General features: G+C 37.8%; 1 protein-coding gene across 25 annotated transcripts in view; it reads left to right on the top strand.

Annotated features, from left to right (window-relative positions):
- The window catches only part of LOC127617366 (MAP kinase-activating death domain protein-like), an 81,054-nt gene extending 65,422 nt beyond the window's left edge, over positions 1 to 15,632 (top strand). For 9 of the 25 annotated variants that reach the window (XM_052091200.1, XM_052091047.1, XM_052090893.1 and 6 more), the window contains 10 exons: positions 1,358 to 1,420; positions 2,080 to 2,200; positions 2,375 to 2,480; positions 2,642 to 2,752; positions 4,988 to 5,095; positions 5,187 to 5,351; positions 5,509 to 5,581; positions 5,797 to 5,903; positions 11,790 to 11,836; positions 13,856 to 15,632. In XM_052091200.1, the coding sequence (XP_051947160.1) occupies positions 1,358 to 1,420; positions 2,080 to 2,200; positions 2,375 to 2,480; positions 2,642 to 2,752; positions 4,988 to 5,095; positions 5,187 to 5,351; positions 5,509 to 5,581; positions 5,797 to 5,903; positions 11,790 to 11,813 (878 nt within the window). In that variant the 3' untranslated portion in view covers positions 11,814 to 11,836; positions 13,856 to 15,632. Of the gene's footprint in view, positions 1 to 1,357; positions 1,421 to 2,079; positions 2,201 to 2,374; positions 2,481 to 2,641; positions 2,753 to 4,987; positions 5,096 to 5,186; positions 5,352 to 5,508; positions 5,582 to 5,796; positions 5,904 to 9,290; positions 9,361 to 11,789; positions 11,837 to 13,855 lie in introns of all 25 variants that reach the window. The other 16 variants (XM_052090742.1, XM_052090356.1, XM_052090280.1 and 13 more) reach the window with 3 other exon arrangements.
- The last annotated feature ends 1,423 nt before the right edge of the window (positions 15,633 to 17,055 follow it).

Below are 17,055 nucleotides of genomic sequence, written 5' to 3'. Positions count from 1 at the left end.
AACACGTCCCCTGCACTAACAGAGGTGTATTCCAGAAAGCAGGTTAAGCGACTTACACAGGTAAGTTTACTTAGAATAAGCGGATAACCTCAACTTTCAGTTCCAAAAACGGAGGTAACTTTCAGGGTATGTTAGTAGCCATAGCAACTTACTCTCTGAACATAACCTGCTCCGGATTAGATTTAGTTGTCAGTTTATTTCAGATAGATGTCAGTACTTCCCAGAGGCTGTCAGCGCATGCTTGCACTATTAACTCTTCTAATAAACCATTTTTATTCTATAAATATCAAATAATAAAATTATTGTAGCACCCACATTCAACTTAGAGTTCCTTCAGTCAATGAATATGAATGTTATTTATAAAATGACATTCAATAGTATCAATATGTAGGTAATGTCTGCCTATTAAAAGCTTAATCCATTAATCACTCTTTATTCTTCTTCACTAACTAGATAATATGTGATCATTTCACAGACCACAGATTAGAGGTTTTGTTTCTTATCACTTAAATTAATGTACTGTACATATAAATGCACACATTTCCAGACTTGTTTACTCTCTTTATTATCTGAAAATATAAATGAGACATGTTGTTATTTAGAGTCTCCCACAGTGCCCTCATTTATCTGGAGGTCAAGTGATTCAGTGAAAAGATGTTTTTCTGATGCTCAGCCTCCTCTGCTCCATTAGAAGCTGTATATGGTCCATCTCTAAATAACATTTTAATCTACATTTTAATAGAGACCTTTTACAGCTTCATATTAACAAGAGATGAGTTACATTTCCCTAATGCTGAGATCATGAACATCTATAATGTATAAACAGACACGTGATCTTCAGTTAAAACTACATTTCATTCAGTACCAAGTAAGTTCTGTGCAAACAAATAACGTAACGGTCGACCTATTGAACATTAATGTAGGTGAGAGAGGTCTAATATTAATGTTGAATTAAGCTTTTACATGTAAAACTTCATAATTTATTCATATAAAAATTCACGCAATGAATCATTATAATTTCTGTCAAGCAAACTCTCAGTCGTAAACCAATGTAATAATGCTCGTTTGCAGTCATTAAAAGCTCCTGTTCTGCTTCACTGAAATATGGCGTGCTTTACTTCTTGGCAAAAACAGGAGCTTTGTTAAATGAACTCCGTTAATTTGATGTTTGCTCTTCAGCTTCACATATGCCAGTGTTTTAACCAGCATCTGAGTGATGAAGTTTCTGAGTGGTTTTCTGACAGCATACAGCTTTTGCTTCTAACATCCTAACACTTTCATTGCCTTCTCCTCTGCGACCTCTTTCTACTCCCTCTCTCTCTTTTTTTGCTCTTTCCCCCATTTTAATGCTGCAAAGGACGAGATAAGAGCTCGGTTTGGGACCAACTGGAGGATGCTGCCATGGAAACCTTTTCTTTGAGTATGGCTGAACTATGACCTTCGACCCTTGGGACATGTGTTTGTGTGTGTGTGTTTTGGAGTGTGTATTAGACATGCCTTAGTTCTCACACATACATACTATGCTCTAAGTGATATATGGGGCATTTGTTTTTTGTTTTTGTTTTTTTAATAAAATGTGAGAAAATGGAAATAAGAAAACAAATATATTTTTAATGTACTGATGTGTGCATGACACCATTTGCATGAATTTATAGTCCAGTGCAACTATCTGAAGTTTGATTAGAAAATTATGCAAAACACAAACAATATGGACTCGGTACTGTAGGCCAATTTTTTTTTAATTAGACATGTTTGTGTGAAATTGATCATTGATCAAACCTGCTTCAGAGAATGTGAATGCTAAATCAATAAGCAGCTGTATGGAGGCGTGTGTTATCTCCGTGTTAAAAATAATTTCTTAAGGTTTGGTAGCACGCTCTATGTTTTGCCTCATGCTGTGGAATTGGTGAGGGTGCTTGTGTTAGTTCATGTAGGGAGGTGTATTAGTAAAGCCATTTAACAAGCCTTTCAGTAAAAAGTTTACATTAGTGTCTGCTGGCATGCTGAGTTGAGTTGAAATACTGGTTTACTGAAGTTATGAATCAATCAAGTATTGAGTAAAAATGTGTTTATGTTCAGGCAAAGAGCGCTCTACTCTGTGGGACCAGGTGCAGTTCTGGGAGGATGCCTTCCTGGATGCAGTAATGTTGGAAAGGGAAGGAATGGGGATGGATCAGGGACCACAAGAAATGATGGACAGGTTAGTGTGTTATTTATGTGAGTTGGTGTGTCTGTGTGTGCATGTGTCCAGAACCCGAATCTGATGCAACGAAATGATATGAAATGCAAACTACTTACTGAAACTGTTCATACATAGTCCAGTGTGAATTTTATGAGTTAGTTTATTAAGTATGATTGTACTGTGGTTCCCAAGGTACCTGTCTTTGGGAGACCATGACCGAAAGAGACTGGAGGAAGATGAAGACCGATTACTGGCCACTCTCCTGCACAACATGATCGCCTATATGCTTATGATGAAGGTATACACACACATACAGTATTTATTCTCATATTTATTCTATATAAATGAAAAGGATATTTTTACAAGGGGCAGATCAAATGTGACATTCAGTCAGTCACTGCTGCTGAGTGATTAAATTGTTATAACATGAAGCTTTCTCGCTGGTTATTATTTGTCTAGGTCAATAAGAATGACATCAGGAAGAAAGTCCGGCGTCTTATGGGGAAATCTCACATTGGCCTCGCACACAGCCAGGATATCAATGAAGTCCTGGACCGCCTCGCGCAATTGGTAAGAACCTGTTAGGTTACCATCAGCTCACAAACTAAGTTTCCATCCAAGGATGTTTTGCAAAAAACATTTTAGTGCATCAAAATAAAGCTGATGGAAATGCAAATTATCGATACAATTTCACTAGTGTTGACAATATTTTTCAGTTTAGGTAATGTCATTACATTGCATGACAGAATTTACATCACATTTGTCCTAAAAACAAACAGCATAACAGAGAGGAACACTTGGAGGAGACTCTACATTCCTTTAAAAGACACATTACTTTTTCTTTATGGAAGTTTTTTCAGACTTTTGGAATGTGTGTTCCCGAGCCGGAAACATGCCTTTTACCAAAACGCCTGGTAAAAAATAGCCCCATTTTATATTTATCCCGTGTCATAGAGGGTCGTGAGTTCAAATCCAGGGTGTGCTGAGTGACTCAGCCAGGTCTCCTGAGCAACCAAGTTAGCCCGGTTGCTAGGGAGGGTAGAGTCACATGGGGTAAGCTCCTCGTGGTCGTTATAATGTGGGGTGTGTGGCAAGTTGTGCGTGGATGCCTTGGAGAATAGCATGAAGCCTCCACATGCGCTAGGTCTCTGTGGTAATGAGCTCAACAAGCCACGTGATAAGATGCGTGGATTGATGGTCTCAGACGCGGAGGCAACTGAGATTCGTCCTCCGCCACCCGGATTGAGACGAGTCACTAAGAGGACTTGGAGTGCATTGGGAATTGGGCATTCCAAATTGGGGAGAAAAAAGGGAGGAAAAAAACTCATATATACTGTATATATATATACAGATAAAAATAGACATAAGAGAAAATGGATATGAAGGGAGTAATTGGCTTAAATGAAGAAAAAGGATCATAATAAGTGTACAGATACAGATAAAGTAATATATTACTAAGTTATATGGGATCATATTCTAACAAATGTTATATAAAGACACTGAAATTCATTCACACATCCAAGTTTGGATGGGTTTTTTTAGAGGATTTGGACTGAGTTTTAATGTAAATTCCAACATCTCCTTGAAAAAAAACTGCCGATAATGCTGGCTGTTGTGAATGGATTATAATTTCTCAATCATTTCATGCCATTGAGTGTTTATTTACAGTAAAAGAAAAATAAATTAGTGCATTTATTTTGGTTATCAAAAGTGAGAAAAGTGATTGAGCAAAGTGAAGAGGAGTGTTGAGTTTTTTATGTGTTGTTCGGACACCTCAGCCCTGCATTTCACTACATATTTTCTGCAGGGACAAATAAAATTACATAATGTGAACAGATTGTACATATTTTAATTCAGGAGTTTAATATAGGATAAGGATTACAGGCTCACTAATTCCACCAATTCTGTTGAATTTTGCCAAGTATTCATTTCAATTTCTTCTAATAATCCCAGATACTGACGAGCCATTTCGACACCATCTTCTGATATTTCCTACTATTGAAATTAAGTGAAATTAAACTGAGCAATTTCAATACATATTATCAATACTCTCTCCATTTCACAAACATGTGGGGACTTCTGGGATGCGAAAGGTACACAATTTGCGATACAAATCTACACAAAATTCTGTATGGAAAGGGCAGATTTGTTTTGTGCTAAACCAAAACATATGTACAAAACTTTTTTTTTTATAAGAATGATGTCATGACTCACACCATTTTATTGGTAAAAGGCCATTTGAATGGAAACAAGCAGGAGACTGCAATTTTTGCAAAAAATGTGGTACACATTTTCACTTTGTCTATAACAGAGCAGTACAAAAAGTGGATGGAAACATAGTCATTGACAAATAAAACGGTCAAGAGTCCGAGAGGAGCACCTTTCAGCCAAACATAGCAGGTTCACAGAGTGAGTGATTTTCTCCCAATTTGGAATGCCCAATTCCCACTACTTAGTAGGTGGTGGAGGACAAGTCTCAGTTGCCTCCGCTTCTGAGAGAGTCAATCTGCACATTTTATCACGTGGCTCGTCGTGCATGACACACATGCTACTCTCCCCGATCACGCACAACTTACCCCGCACCCCATTGAGAGCGAGAACCACTTATCACGACCAAGAGGTGGTTACCCCATGTGACTCTAACCGGGCAATTTGGTCGCTTAGGAGACCTGGTTGGAGTCACTCAGCACACCCTGGATTCGAACTCACGACTACAGGGGTGGTAGTCAGCATCAATACTCGCTGAGCTACCCAGGCCCCCTCTACATAGTGAATGATTTAACAGATTCTGTGTTTTTGGTGCAGAGTGGCCGGGAACTTCCAATCAGGCCAAGCGGCAGCCGGCACATTAAGAAGCAGACGTTTGTTGTTCATGCTGGGACTGATACCACTGGAGACATATTTTTCATGGAGGTACAGGTTTTGTTTGTGTGTTCTGTTGAACTAGTCTTAATGAAAATATTTTGCCAATATTTATTGTTCAACCTTATCCTTGCATGTGTAGGTGTGTGATGACTGCATCGTCTTGCGCAGTAACATTGGCACAGTATATGAGCGTTGGTGGTATGAGAAGCTCATAAATATGACCTACTGCCCCAAGACAAAAGTATTGTGTCTGTGGAGGAGGAACGGCCAGGAGACACAGCTTAACAAGTTCTACACCAAGAAGGTAAAAATAGCAAACCAGCATCAAGACACACTGTAACATACGTATAAACTGTTCCACACTCTCAACAAACACCTGTTGCACTCCTATATGGTTTCGTTATGGTCAATGCATACATGAGAATCAGTTGTTTCACTTTCTTTTTTTCTGCATGTGTTAGTGTCGGGAACTTTACTATTGTGTCAAAGACAGCATGGAGCGTGCTGCTGCACGACAACAAAGTATCAAACCAGGTAAATGTTGTGTCTTTGTCTTTTGTGTTTTTAAAGTGAATTCAGGCCCATTTTATCACAATCTCAAGAAGTGGCCCAATTTACCTGAATTCACCAATTTCCTTTTGTTTTTCAATGTCTAGTTTTTAATCATTAAAATATAATCTTGGTGGGTTCAGGGTGACAGAGAAAGGCTTTTAAGTCTCACATGGGTGTGCTTTTTACCATATGTGTAGGTCCAGAACTGGGAGGGGAGTTTCCAGTTCAGGATATGAAGACTGGGGAGGGTGGTCTCCTTCAGGTCACACTGGAAGGCATCAACCTCAAATTCATGCATAGCCAGGTAGGAGATCTTGCCTTGAGCGTAACCATAACAAAGTGCTTGCCAGAATTTAACACCACCCTTACTCTCATTCTCAATCCATCCAATCCCCACATTTCTCCTTGCTTCGACTGCTCTGTATTCATCTCGTCATCTCTCCATGCCTCTTCTCCTCCCTCTCCTTCTTTCTTTCTATTTGTGCCTTTCTTCCTCTAAGAATTCTCTGGAACAACTGACAAAGTACTAAGAACATCATATACAAAACAAATCTAATTCATATTTAATATGAAACACTTATTTTGGAACTTAAAAAGTGCTAGAAGTGTTGTTCCTGAGGAAATTCTAAAAAGGAATAGCTGTTTTGTCTTTCTGTTGTCGTGGTTGTTTGGCTTTATTTGCTGGATGTTTGTTTTTGGGTTGCATAATCACTTGCAGAGATTTACTTTGTCAAATGCCAGAACATTCCACCTTCTGTCTGTGATAATGCGAAGTGTTATTGGTCATGGCGCCCAATGTGAGTGTTGCTGTGATTATGTCAGTTTGTTGTGGTTTGGCGGAGGTAAGATGTTAATGTAAAACATTTAAGAAGTAGGCTTAATATACAAAATGCATTTTTGGGTTTGAAGAATATATTTCTAATTTATAATCAGCATAGCAAGCTTAAACTTTATACTACCCCAAGTATATATAAAATGTGCTTTTAATTGGTCCTTTTGGGAGACAATCATGTAATAGATCTTAATAAGACTGAAGATTGTTTAGAAGCTACTTTTAGTTTATGAAGACCATATGACAGCCTTCTGTGGTCTTATTCCCCTCTTCTGGTATTTTATGGATCAATAATTGGACTCCTGTTACTCTACTTTGCTGTACATAAAGCACAAATGTAAAGACATTTACGTCTGAGGGGACGTTCACACAAACCACATTCAAGACAGCTCAAGTCAATGGAACAGAATGCAAGTGACACGTTTTAGACTCTGCATCTTAAAATGCTGGCACGAGATGATGAAAAAGCAATGAGATGCTGGAATGGTCTAAGACGTACAACTAGCACATGTTTTCATAGAAAAACAATTCCAAATAGTGAAGATTAACACAAAAAATGTGTCATGTGTAAATGACTCCTAATACATGTCATTTCATAGTGGGGGGAAACGGATGTTCTCAGACTCTGAGTCTAAAGAACAGCAGCTTGTTTGCTTGTTGATTGGAACAAATGCATGCCAACATGCATTATTAAACTCGCTCAAGTAATACAACTATAAGGGATAGTTCACCCAAAAATCATCATTTACTCACCCTCATGTCATCCCAGATGTGTATGACTTTCTTCTGCTGAGCACAAACAAAGATTTGTAGTAGAATATTTCAGCTCTGCAGGTCCATTCATAGCAAGTGAATTGTGGCCAGAACATTAAAGCTCCAAAATACACATAAAAGCATCATTAAAGTAAAATCCATAAGACTCCAATGTTTAAATCCATGTCTTCAGAAGCGAGATGATACGTTTGGGTGAGAAACAGATTAATATTTTTTAATAAATTATTTTCCCTGTCCGGTTGGTGGCGATATGCAAGAAGAATGTGAATCACCAAAAACAAAAGAAGTGGAAGTGAAAGTAGAGATTTATAGTAAAAATGACTTAAATATTTATATTTTTAGACTTACTTATACCAATCATATCACTTCAGAAGTTATGTATTTAACCACTAGAGTCATATGGATTACTTTTATGTGCATTTTGGAGCTTCAAAGTTCTTGCCACCATTCATTTGCATTGTATGGACCAACAGAGCTGAGATATTCTTCTAAAAATCTTTGTTTGTGTTCTGCAGAAGAAAAAGTCATGCACATCTGGGACGGCATGATGGTGAATGAATGATGAGAGAATTTAATTTTTTTGGGAACTATCCCTTTAAGGAGGAATGTTGTTGCAGAGTACTGATAGAATGGAAGAGACTGTAATGTTATGAAACTATGTAAATTAAATTTCTGAATTCAGTTTTTAATGCTGTTCTAATCGACTGTTGTTGTAATGACTTCATACTTCACTATCATAGTGCTAAATTGGTTGGCTCTTGCCTCGTTTAATAGGGCAAATAAGTAAAATGTCACTGTTGAGCAATGTTGTAAACACTCTATTGAAAGCTCAGAGTGCACCTACCAAAAAACAAGACGTTTTTGTGTTGAAAAATCATGTTTTGATTGTCTATGTAGTGTAGTGTGTTGTAATGGTTTTGGCACTGTTCTGTTTTGGCTGTAGGCATGTGTGAGGGAGCTGGTCTTGATTGCTGGTGGAGGAGGCATGGAGGGTAATGGGGTGGGATCACAACTTGAAAAAGGCTTGAAAAATAGCGTAAACTTCAATTGCAGATATTAACAGTTAATGTACTTTTCAAAACCTTTGTTATTTCTGGATGGAATCAATGGTGGTAGTTTAATCCCATTGGCGTGGGCTCGTAGCACCGCAGGGTGTTTTGTGCTCTTTTTGTCCAATAATAATCCAAATCATTTCTCTCCCATGCTCTCTCCCCCTGCAAGGAGCGGAAGGTACACACAAACTCTGCAGTCTTTGCTTTTTAGCTTAACATGTTCTTTTCCTTTCCTTTCTTTCTCTTAATATGTATCTTTTCTGGTAGATGTCAATTTTGTGTGCTTATTTTTTCATGTCTTTTGTATTATTTCTCTCTCTTTCTTTTCTGTTTGGTCTGTGTTTTTGTATTTTTGTCTTTTTTTTTTCCTGGATGAAGGAATTTTCCATGGATGTCCTTGCATGGGCCCTTTCAGTGAACAGTGTGGATGAGTAGGGTGCTCAGCGCCATGATTCATTCACATTTTCAAGTTCATATTAGCTCTATTCAGAATAACACTCGCTGCTCAGTTACAGTGTGATTTTAAGTCTTTAGTGCTTCAAAAATACCTTTGTTATGCACGTCTCTAGTGCCTCTATAACACTTTTGTCATTCAGAATATTTTAGCATCAAACTTATTTTCCTCTTGACTTGATAACTATTGTAAGATACAGAGATTTGAGTGATCCTTGAGTTTTTGATATGTTGACTGATTAGTTCAAGTTACTCTATATAATATGAAGACTGATATTACTGCTCTAGGGTTGAAACGGTAACTGCAAACAGTCACAACTCACTCTCTCCATTTGTATCACTGGCCCATGTAATCCTCTCAACATGGAAACTTCTGTCACTGTGCAGTCATATTTTAGTTCTGATAGCTTTTCAACAGCTTGCTTATCATGTTCTTTCTTCGTTTCTCCCTAGTTTACAGTTACTAACTGTCCAGATTGTCATCTCTTCAAAAACAATAATTTTTATTTTCCCACAAGTGTGTGATTGCGTTGGTAACAGTGTGTCCTGTTGTTTTTTGTTTGTTTTTGTTTGTTTTTAGGTTTTCATAGAGCTGAGTCACATTAAAAAGTGCAATACAGTGAAAGGAGTCTTTGTCCTGGAGGAGTTTGGTAATTACCCCCATTTTAATTCTAGGCCTGTACGCGACACAGCAGTAACTCAGTCATAGAAACATGTCGGATGTGGTGGTCGGATGGGCTGTTAGAGCTTTATCAGGAGCAAAAGTTATTAGACAGAAATATATCCGTGGTTTAAGCTGTCGCTCGGTTAATGCACATGTTTGAGTTAACATGAAATCCAAATTTACTTAATGTATGTGTATGTGGTCTAACTTTCAAAAGAAAAGGAAAAATTGTATTCATTAAAATGTTGTGACTTGCTCTGCCTCTGACATCTTTTTTGGTTGACGTCACTAATGCCCCTCCCCTTCAAACACCTGCCATGTAGAGACCCCTTTTCAAAATCCAATGAATTCCCTAATAGATGAAATGAAGTCCCACTCTACGGGTTTGTTCCAGAACTTAGGCAGCTGTCTTCTATGGCAACATCCTTGTTGAAATGATGCCTCATAAGAGCGATTTGGAATGCTCTAGATTGGCAGCGGCTCCACGCATCATTCAAACAGCGCTCCTCGTGCGCAGCACATGGGACACTCGACTCGCAACTGATTTCAATACAGGTGACGCGAGGGAAATGACACCATCCTCTAATGAGCATAAATACACACGGCACACATGCTTTTTGGGTAAAGAGTCGGTTTTGTATCACATTAAACTGTTATTTATCGATACTTTTCAGTATTGAATGGATTATAACAATATTTATCATCTAAATTTCTCTCGCTTCATCCGTCATCTTGGATTTATTTTTCCACCGAGCTTATGAGGGTGCATTCTGGGTTCGCCTACCCCAGGAAGGATACATATGATGCTACCTTAAAGGTGCACTCAGTAATTTTTTCCTCGTTAAAAAAGCTGTTCTCCTTAAGAAATTAATTGTAATTTTGAAACATATGTAGGAAATCATGACCACTCACATTAAAATGAAGACTCCAGTCAAATCAGTATCTTATAAAAGCTGTTTTATTCTTCATGGAGGGTCCGCACATGGGGGATGCCATGTTAGATTCACATGACCAACCAAATACTACTCACTTAATCTCAATATCCATCCTGATATTTGACATTTTCACTCATTGATTAAAGTAATCATAGCTCACTGTGAGTTGTGAATTTTTACATTGGCATCAGCAACTGAAAATTATTGCGTTTGAATGATGCTGCATCCAGGCCACTAGGTGTCAGTGTAAGTCTAAGATGACATGAACAAGAACTTGGTGCACCATTAAAATTGGGCCAAACGAGATCTCTTAAGAGGCAGCATAATCAAGAGACCAACTTTTGGAACAGTCATCGTGTTGTCTGAAATTGCTGCTTCCGGATGATGCTCACTAGGTTTTGGAACAGACCCAATATGGATTTTCAATTGAATGTCCTGTTACGCTCGGAAATATGTCATAATATGGAAGTAAAACTGGTTGCAAACTCCTATTCATTTTAAAATCAACATGAAATCAAGTCTTTGTTATGGTGAGACATATGACACTCGTCGGCTGTGAAGGAATTTCAAGTTTTGCTTTGATGGAATTGTCAAGACAACTGCTTAAGTGATAGTTCAACTAAAACTCTTGCTGTATTATTCAGAATAGAGTTCTTCAATAACGTGACTACATAGTGTGCAAATTATCTAAATGGTATAGACATTGTTTTACTTTTGGGGTAGAAAGGTACTGTGAAGGGAGTTATAGTTGATGAAATGTACAATGTAGTCATCAGCTTTAGACTGGGTTACTGCTGTGTCTATGTGCTTATTTTTTGTAATCCGCCCCCTCATCTTTGCTGCTATGAAAACCTTCATTCTCCAGCAGGTAAAGTGCTGTCACCTTTATCTTTTCTTCTTCTACTCCATGACCTGTCCTCATCTGTCATCATCTCTCATACACCCTCTTTCACCACTGATGGCCATCTACACCTCATCTGCACACTGCATTGTCTTGATTTCCGATGTTGCTTCTCCAAATATGCTCATAAGTGATGGAAAAACCCTGGATTTCCTTTTCTATTCCAACTTGCAATGATATTCTCTTTCACACTTTCTCTCTCTCTCTCTCTGCTCTCTCTCTCTCTCTCTCTCTCTCTCTCACACTCTCTCATTCATGTTGTAAGTCAGGGAGGATGCTCATTATCTGCTACAAGATTGCTTGTTTTACTGGTCAGTGGTACTTTTGAAATCAGACCACTGATCTCTTGCTCTGTTTTAAAGTTTGCGTGTCCATGATGACAGGGGCCAGTCAGAGAATATAAAAATTCTTAATTTGCCATAAGCCGTATGTACAGTCTCTCTCTCTCGCTCTCTCTCTCTCTCTCTCTCTCTCTCTCTTGTTGCTTTACCCTCTTTGCCCTGCCCCCTTTTTTTTATTACATTTGTTATTCCACTGCTATTTAACTTTTTATTTTATGTCTTGCACTGGGGTTTGCAGTTCCTGAAACTAAAGAAGTGGTGATCCATAAGTACAAGACTCCTATGGTAAGAGTTCAGTATTTATACAATACAAAATACTAGAGAAAGACCAGTAATCCGTTTGGCCGATATTTTAAGCAATATTTACACTTTTCCACTTAATCGGTTTATTGGTTCCTATTGGGTTTATTGATCAAATTTGAAAAAAATATTTTAAATCTTTAAATTAATTAAATGGATAAATTCACCCAAAAATGAAAATTCTCTCATCATATACTCACCCTTATGATATTTCAGGTGTGAATGACTTTCTGTCTTCACCAGAACACATTTGAAGAGAAATAAAATATTATTTCTGCTCAGAAGGTCCTTAAAATGCAAGTGAATGGAGATTTGTCTTTAGTTCCAAAAATCAGAATCAGCATAAACGTCACTGATACGAATCCAGCAGTCTTCTAAAGCAACATGATCGCCTTTGGTGCGAAAAGATCAATAATTATCTACTTTTTAACTATAATCCAGCATTTCCGGTAAGTTCCCCTTTTTCTCCCAATTTGGCATTCCCAATTCCCAATGTTCCACAGAGACATAGCGTGTGTGGAGGCTTCACGACATCCACCTCGGCATCCACGCTCAACTCGCCATGCTTCCCTCCGAGAACAAACCACATTATAGCGATCATGAGGAAGTTACCCCATGTGACTCTACCCTCCCTAGCTACCTGGCCAATTTGGTTGCTTTAGGAGACCTGGCTTTAGTCCCTCAGCACACCCTGGGATTCGAACTAGCGAACTCCAGGGGTGATAGTCAGCGTCTTTACCACTGAGCTACCCAGGCCCCAAATGTACTGAAATATTGATATTTTTCACACTAAAATCAAACGTATCACTTTAGAAGTCATTCATTTAACAGCTAGAGTTGAATGGATGACGTTTATGCTGACTGTCTGTGAATTTTTATCTTCAAAGGTCTGATCATCATTCACTTGCATTTTTAGGACATACTGAGCTTAAAAAAAATTCTGTTTTTCTTTAAATGTGTTCTGGTGAAGAAAGAAAGTCATACACACTTGAAATATCATGAGGAAGAGTAAATGATGAACGATGAGAGATTTTTCATTTTGGGTGAACTATTCCTTTAAGGTGAGGGTCTTTGCACCTAAAACTAGTGAAATTAATTCTTTGTAGAAATTGTGTGCACAATATTACAGGTAGTTTTGTAAAGATGTTGACCTTCAGAGGTTAGTGATAAATTATTGAAGTTACTGTAAGTGATTTTAGCGTTTCTGAAGTGACTGAGCTGTTGAATTAGCCACGCTCCCTCATTCCAAAACCCTGCCCTCCAAAGATAATTTTGAGACCAAAACAGAGCAAAGAGCAGCATGGTTTGTTCCTGTGGATGTCAAATTCAACAGTGGCACAATAGCGCCCTCAACTGACAAACATTACGAATCATAGCCTCAATAATGCACTTCAAATACAACTCTATGAGAACGAGTAAAATGATTGACAGGTGAAAAGCGTCAATGTCCATGTTCTGTGGACACATTTAAAAAAGTGTACAGTTGTCACATAGACCAGTTAGATATCTCAGGATACTTATTTCATTCATTTCTTAAAGGGAGTAGGAACATTTTGTGCATACTTTTCCATGAAAAAAATGACTTGCAACACCTTTAAATTGCTATTGTACCTAAAAGCAGAAAGAAAACAAGAAATACAAATTGGTTATGCATATCGGTTTTCAGACACTTAAACACAAAAGTAATCAATCAGTACTGTGTCTGTTCAGCTCTACAAAACATTCAACGATGAAAGAGGTGTTGGAAGAAAGCTAATTACCGATTAATCAGCCAATTGTGATTGTTTATATTTCACACCCAGAAGCAGCGATTGTACCCTAAAACCCTGCCCACAGATGGAAAAAGATATTGTTGTTTGCAGATAATCAATTTTGCATATAGTCGCCAGTTAATCAGCAAAAACTCTATATATCGTCGACCTCTACGTAATACTGTAAAATACAGTTTTTGCATAGATGTTTGCTTGCAATGACGTGTTGTTTACTTTTTTTTCTCTCTGTCAGGCACATCAGATCTGTTACTCGGTCCTCTGTCTCTTCTCCTACATGGCGGCAGTCAAGGGGAAAGAGGCAGACGGCAAGCCAAAGATGCTGTCCCCTCGACCACTACCAAGCTAGTAGAGCACACTTCTCTCCTTCAGTTACTACAGCCTGCTCCAGAAATCTCTGCAATATGCCTGTTCTGTGCAATCCGACCCTCCGTCCAAGTTTCTTTTGAAGACCTCTGCTCCTGTACTGATTCTCAGGTGTAGATGTATTTGCATATTCTACACATTTGTCCTGAAATAAACCGCCTCACCATATAAATATCTGATCCACATGCCTGATATAATGTTCCATCTCGTCTGTGAACCTTAACACCAAAATGGTGGTGTTCTCATAATATGGACACTAACCAGGACAAGAACACTATTGGAGATCGCAAGAACGCATTTGTTTGCATGGAGATCACATGCACAGCTCTTGTGAGTTGGCAATCACACTCGCCCCGCTCTTCCTCCCCAACCCCTCTGAAATCAGTCCACAGGCTGTAAATAATACTTATGTACTAAGTTGTACTGTAAATTGCAGTCTGTTCTGTCTGTGGTGGGTGAAATGTTACAAAGTCTTGGCAGTCTAGCGCTGCCATGTATGAGGAGTTTGCCTTAACCGTCCATGACGGCGCAGCTGTTCCATTCGCAAATGTCTCATTTGCCCTTCACCTGCTGGATGTGGGGTGTGTATCTCTTTAGCTCTGCCACGTGAAGCTCAAACTACTGTATTAGTTCTGCTGTAAAGTTCCCTGTCTGTGAACTGCTGTGTTAAATTGCATGTCACTTTAAGAAACAAAAACATTTTAATTCAAAAAGAAAAATGGAATACTGTACATCTCTAAAGCAATGTTGAAAAACATCAAAATTGTTTAACACTGAAGTTTGTAGATGTGCAATACTTTCACTGGTGGGTCCTAAGAATAAGTCCAGTAATTTCTACAGAGTTTATTCACTGTCCTGCAGTGTTCGTAATGAGACCAGAGTAATGCAGTGGATCCGGCATCAATTGCATGTTTTCTGTTTGTTGTTCTTTTTTTTTGACACTATCAAAAAAGGCATTATTGATCTAGAAAGCGGCTGCATTTGGATATTGTTAATTTATGATGGAAAAGTTTACTGAAGTCTCGTGTCCTGCTGCTTCTGATGTTGTCTGTTCCAAAATGTCTTATTTAAAATGTCCTATTCATGCTTGTGTGTGTGTGTGATTGTGTCTGTTTGTGTTAGAAACAGAAAGATGGCAAAAGAGTGTCTGTTTATTGAGGTGCACATTGATTTGGATCATCTCCCTTAATGACAACTAGATGGGAAAAACAGCTGTCATTTACATATTTTAACGTCCTTTTATGTTTTGCTCACATTTTTAATTTGCACGTAAGAATGTACACACAACAGAACCTGTTGTTTTGCGTCTACGTTAAATTCAGTTATTATATGCAGACTGTAAATGAACTTGAAAAGCCCACTCTTATTGGTTCAGAGATGTTAATAGCACAAAACTGAATTCCCACGGTCCAAGTCTTCAAATGTCAATTTTTTTTTTTTTGAGTTAGACAGTGAATCAGGTCTATAGTTTGAAAGTGTAAGAGAGTGACCGTTGCACATATGTTTATCTGAGTTTTCAGTTTAGTCTGCATATTTAGAACAAGAGGGAAAGGAAAAATAAAGGCGGTGGATGTAAATATTGAAGCATTTAAAAAATATTTATAGAACCTGTACAGCTTTGGCAATATGAAAATAAAAGATGTCCAACCCAAATGTGTGACTGTAGGGTCAATGATTACACAACAACCAGCAATGTCAGAAATTGGTGTCAAAATTTGTGTTAAATTGAATCAATTGTCATAAAAAAAAATCTCAGTAAACACTTCTAGAACAATTTGTTAACACTTTACCATAAGGTTCCATTCATTAACATTAATGCATTAGACATTTAACAAACAATTAACAATATATTTTTACAGCATTAATCTTTGTAAATGTTAGTTTATAAAAAACAATTATAATTGTTTATTGTTCGTTTATGTTAACAAATGAAACCTTATTGTAAAGTGTTACCCAAAATCTCTATGCTAGATTTTATAGCTCATACTGTCACAGATTTGAGACAGAGTAATCACTGTCTACAGGGGTATTATTGCTCCTACGTCATGTTGATTAAATATCCGGAGCCCTGATTTAATTTCTGACAAGGGCAGCCAGAATAACCAGCAGATTTATAACCACATTTCTCATGCACAGAATGAAAAAGAATGTCATACGAGGATTTCATTATCGTCTTTTAATGTCTTCGAAAATAAAAACATCTCAGAATCCTGCCAATACATTACAAAACTCACACAGCATTTTTTTTTATAAAAGCTGTTTAAAGATTTGACAATATAGCATCTTTAAGTGCAAGCCCAGCAAAAGCCGAATGCAGGTGGCCATAATCCTGAGCGGTTAAAATATCAACGTTGTCCGTACAAAAATATGAAGCTATAGCTGGTGTAGCTTATATACTTGATATAGGCCAAAGCTACCTGTTCAGCTACATGTGCTATATTTGCATTGTTACTGCATTTGTACAAATTGGCCATTTTTTTCCTTTAAAAAAGCTCACATACTTAAAGCTGAAGTGTGTAATTTCTGCACCACATAAACAGAATTCCAAAAATAAATATTATTTTCAAAACAGCTTTCTGAATACACTTCGTCAACCATTGATCGGCCAAACAGATGGTCCCGCCCCCCAACTCATGCCATTGGTCAAGTCTATGTTACTGTGTAGGGCTAGAGAGATCGCTCAAGAAAACAGGAATTTTCATAGCACCAGAGACAGTGTTTACAGTTGTAGAGACAATTAACCAATGAATGGCCTAATTATAGTTGTTCCTGCATATTACAGTAATCTATGATACTAAGTATTTTAACATCGAAAAAGTCACACACTTCAGCTTTAAAGCCTTACTGTTCATTTGCTTAATGTCTACTAGTATCCTAGGAGTACCCTGTCTCCCTATATCAAAATAGATTGGTTGTTGAATGAAAAAGGAAAGCATTAATATTTGCTCAAAAACAAATCCACTTTATGTTTTGGACAACAGCAAATCACTTGAGTGCCAAACAAACTCTTGTTTGCAAGACTTAGTGATTCATTACTGTCTGGGCTACTAAGTGTAAGTGTAATACGGT

The sequence above is a fragment of the Xyrauchen texanus genome, chromosome 1, assembly GCF_025860055.1.
Source record: "Xyrauchen texanus isolate HMW12.3.18 chromosome 1, RBS_HiC_50CHRs, whole genome shotgun sequence".
NCBI lineage: Eukaryota > Metazoa > Chordata > Actinopteri > Cypriniformes > Catostomidae > Xyrauchen > Xyrauchen texanus.
The sequence above is the reverse complement of the archived record's forward strand: the minus strand, read 5'-3'. Positions and strand labels throughout refer to the sequence as shown.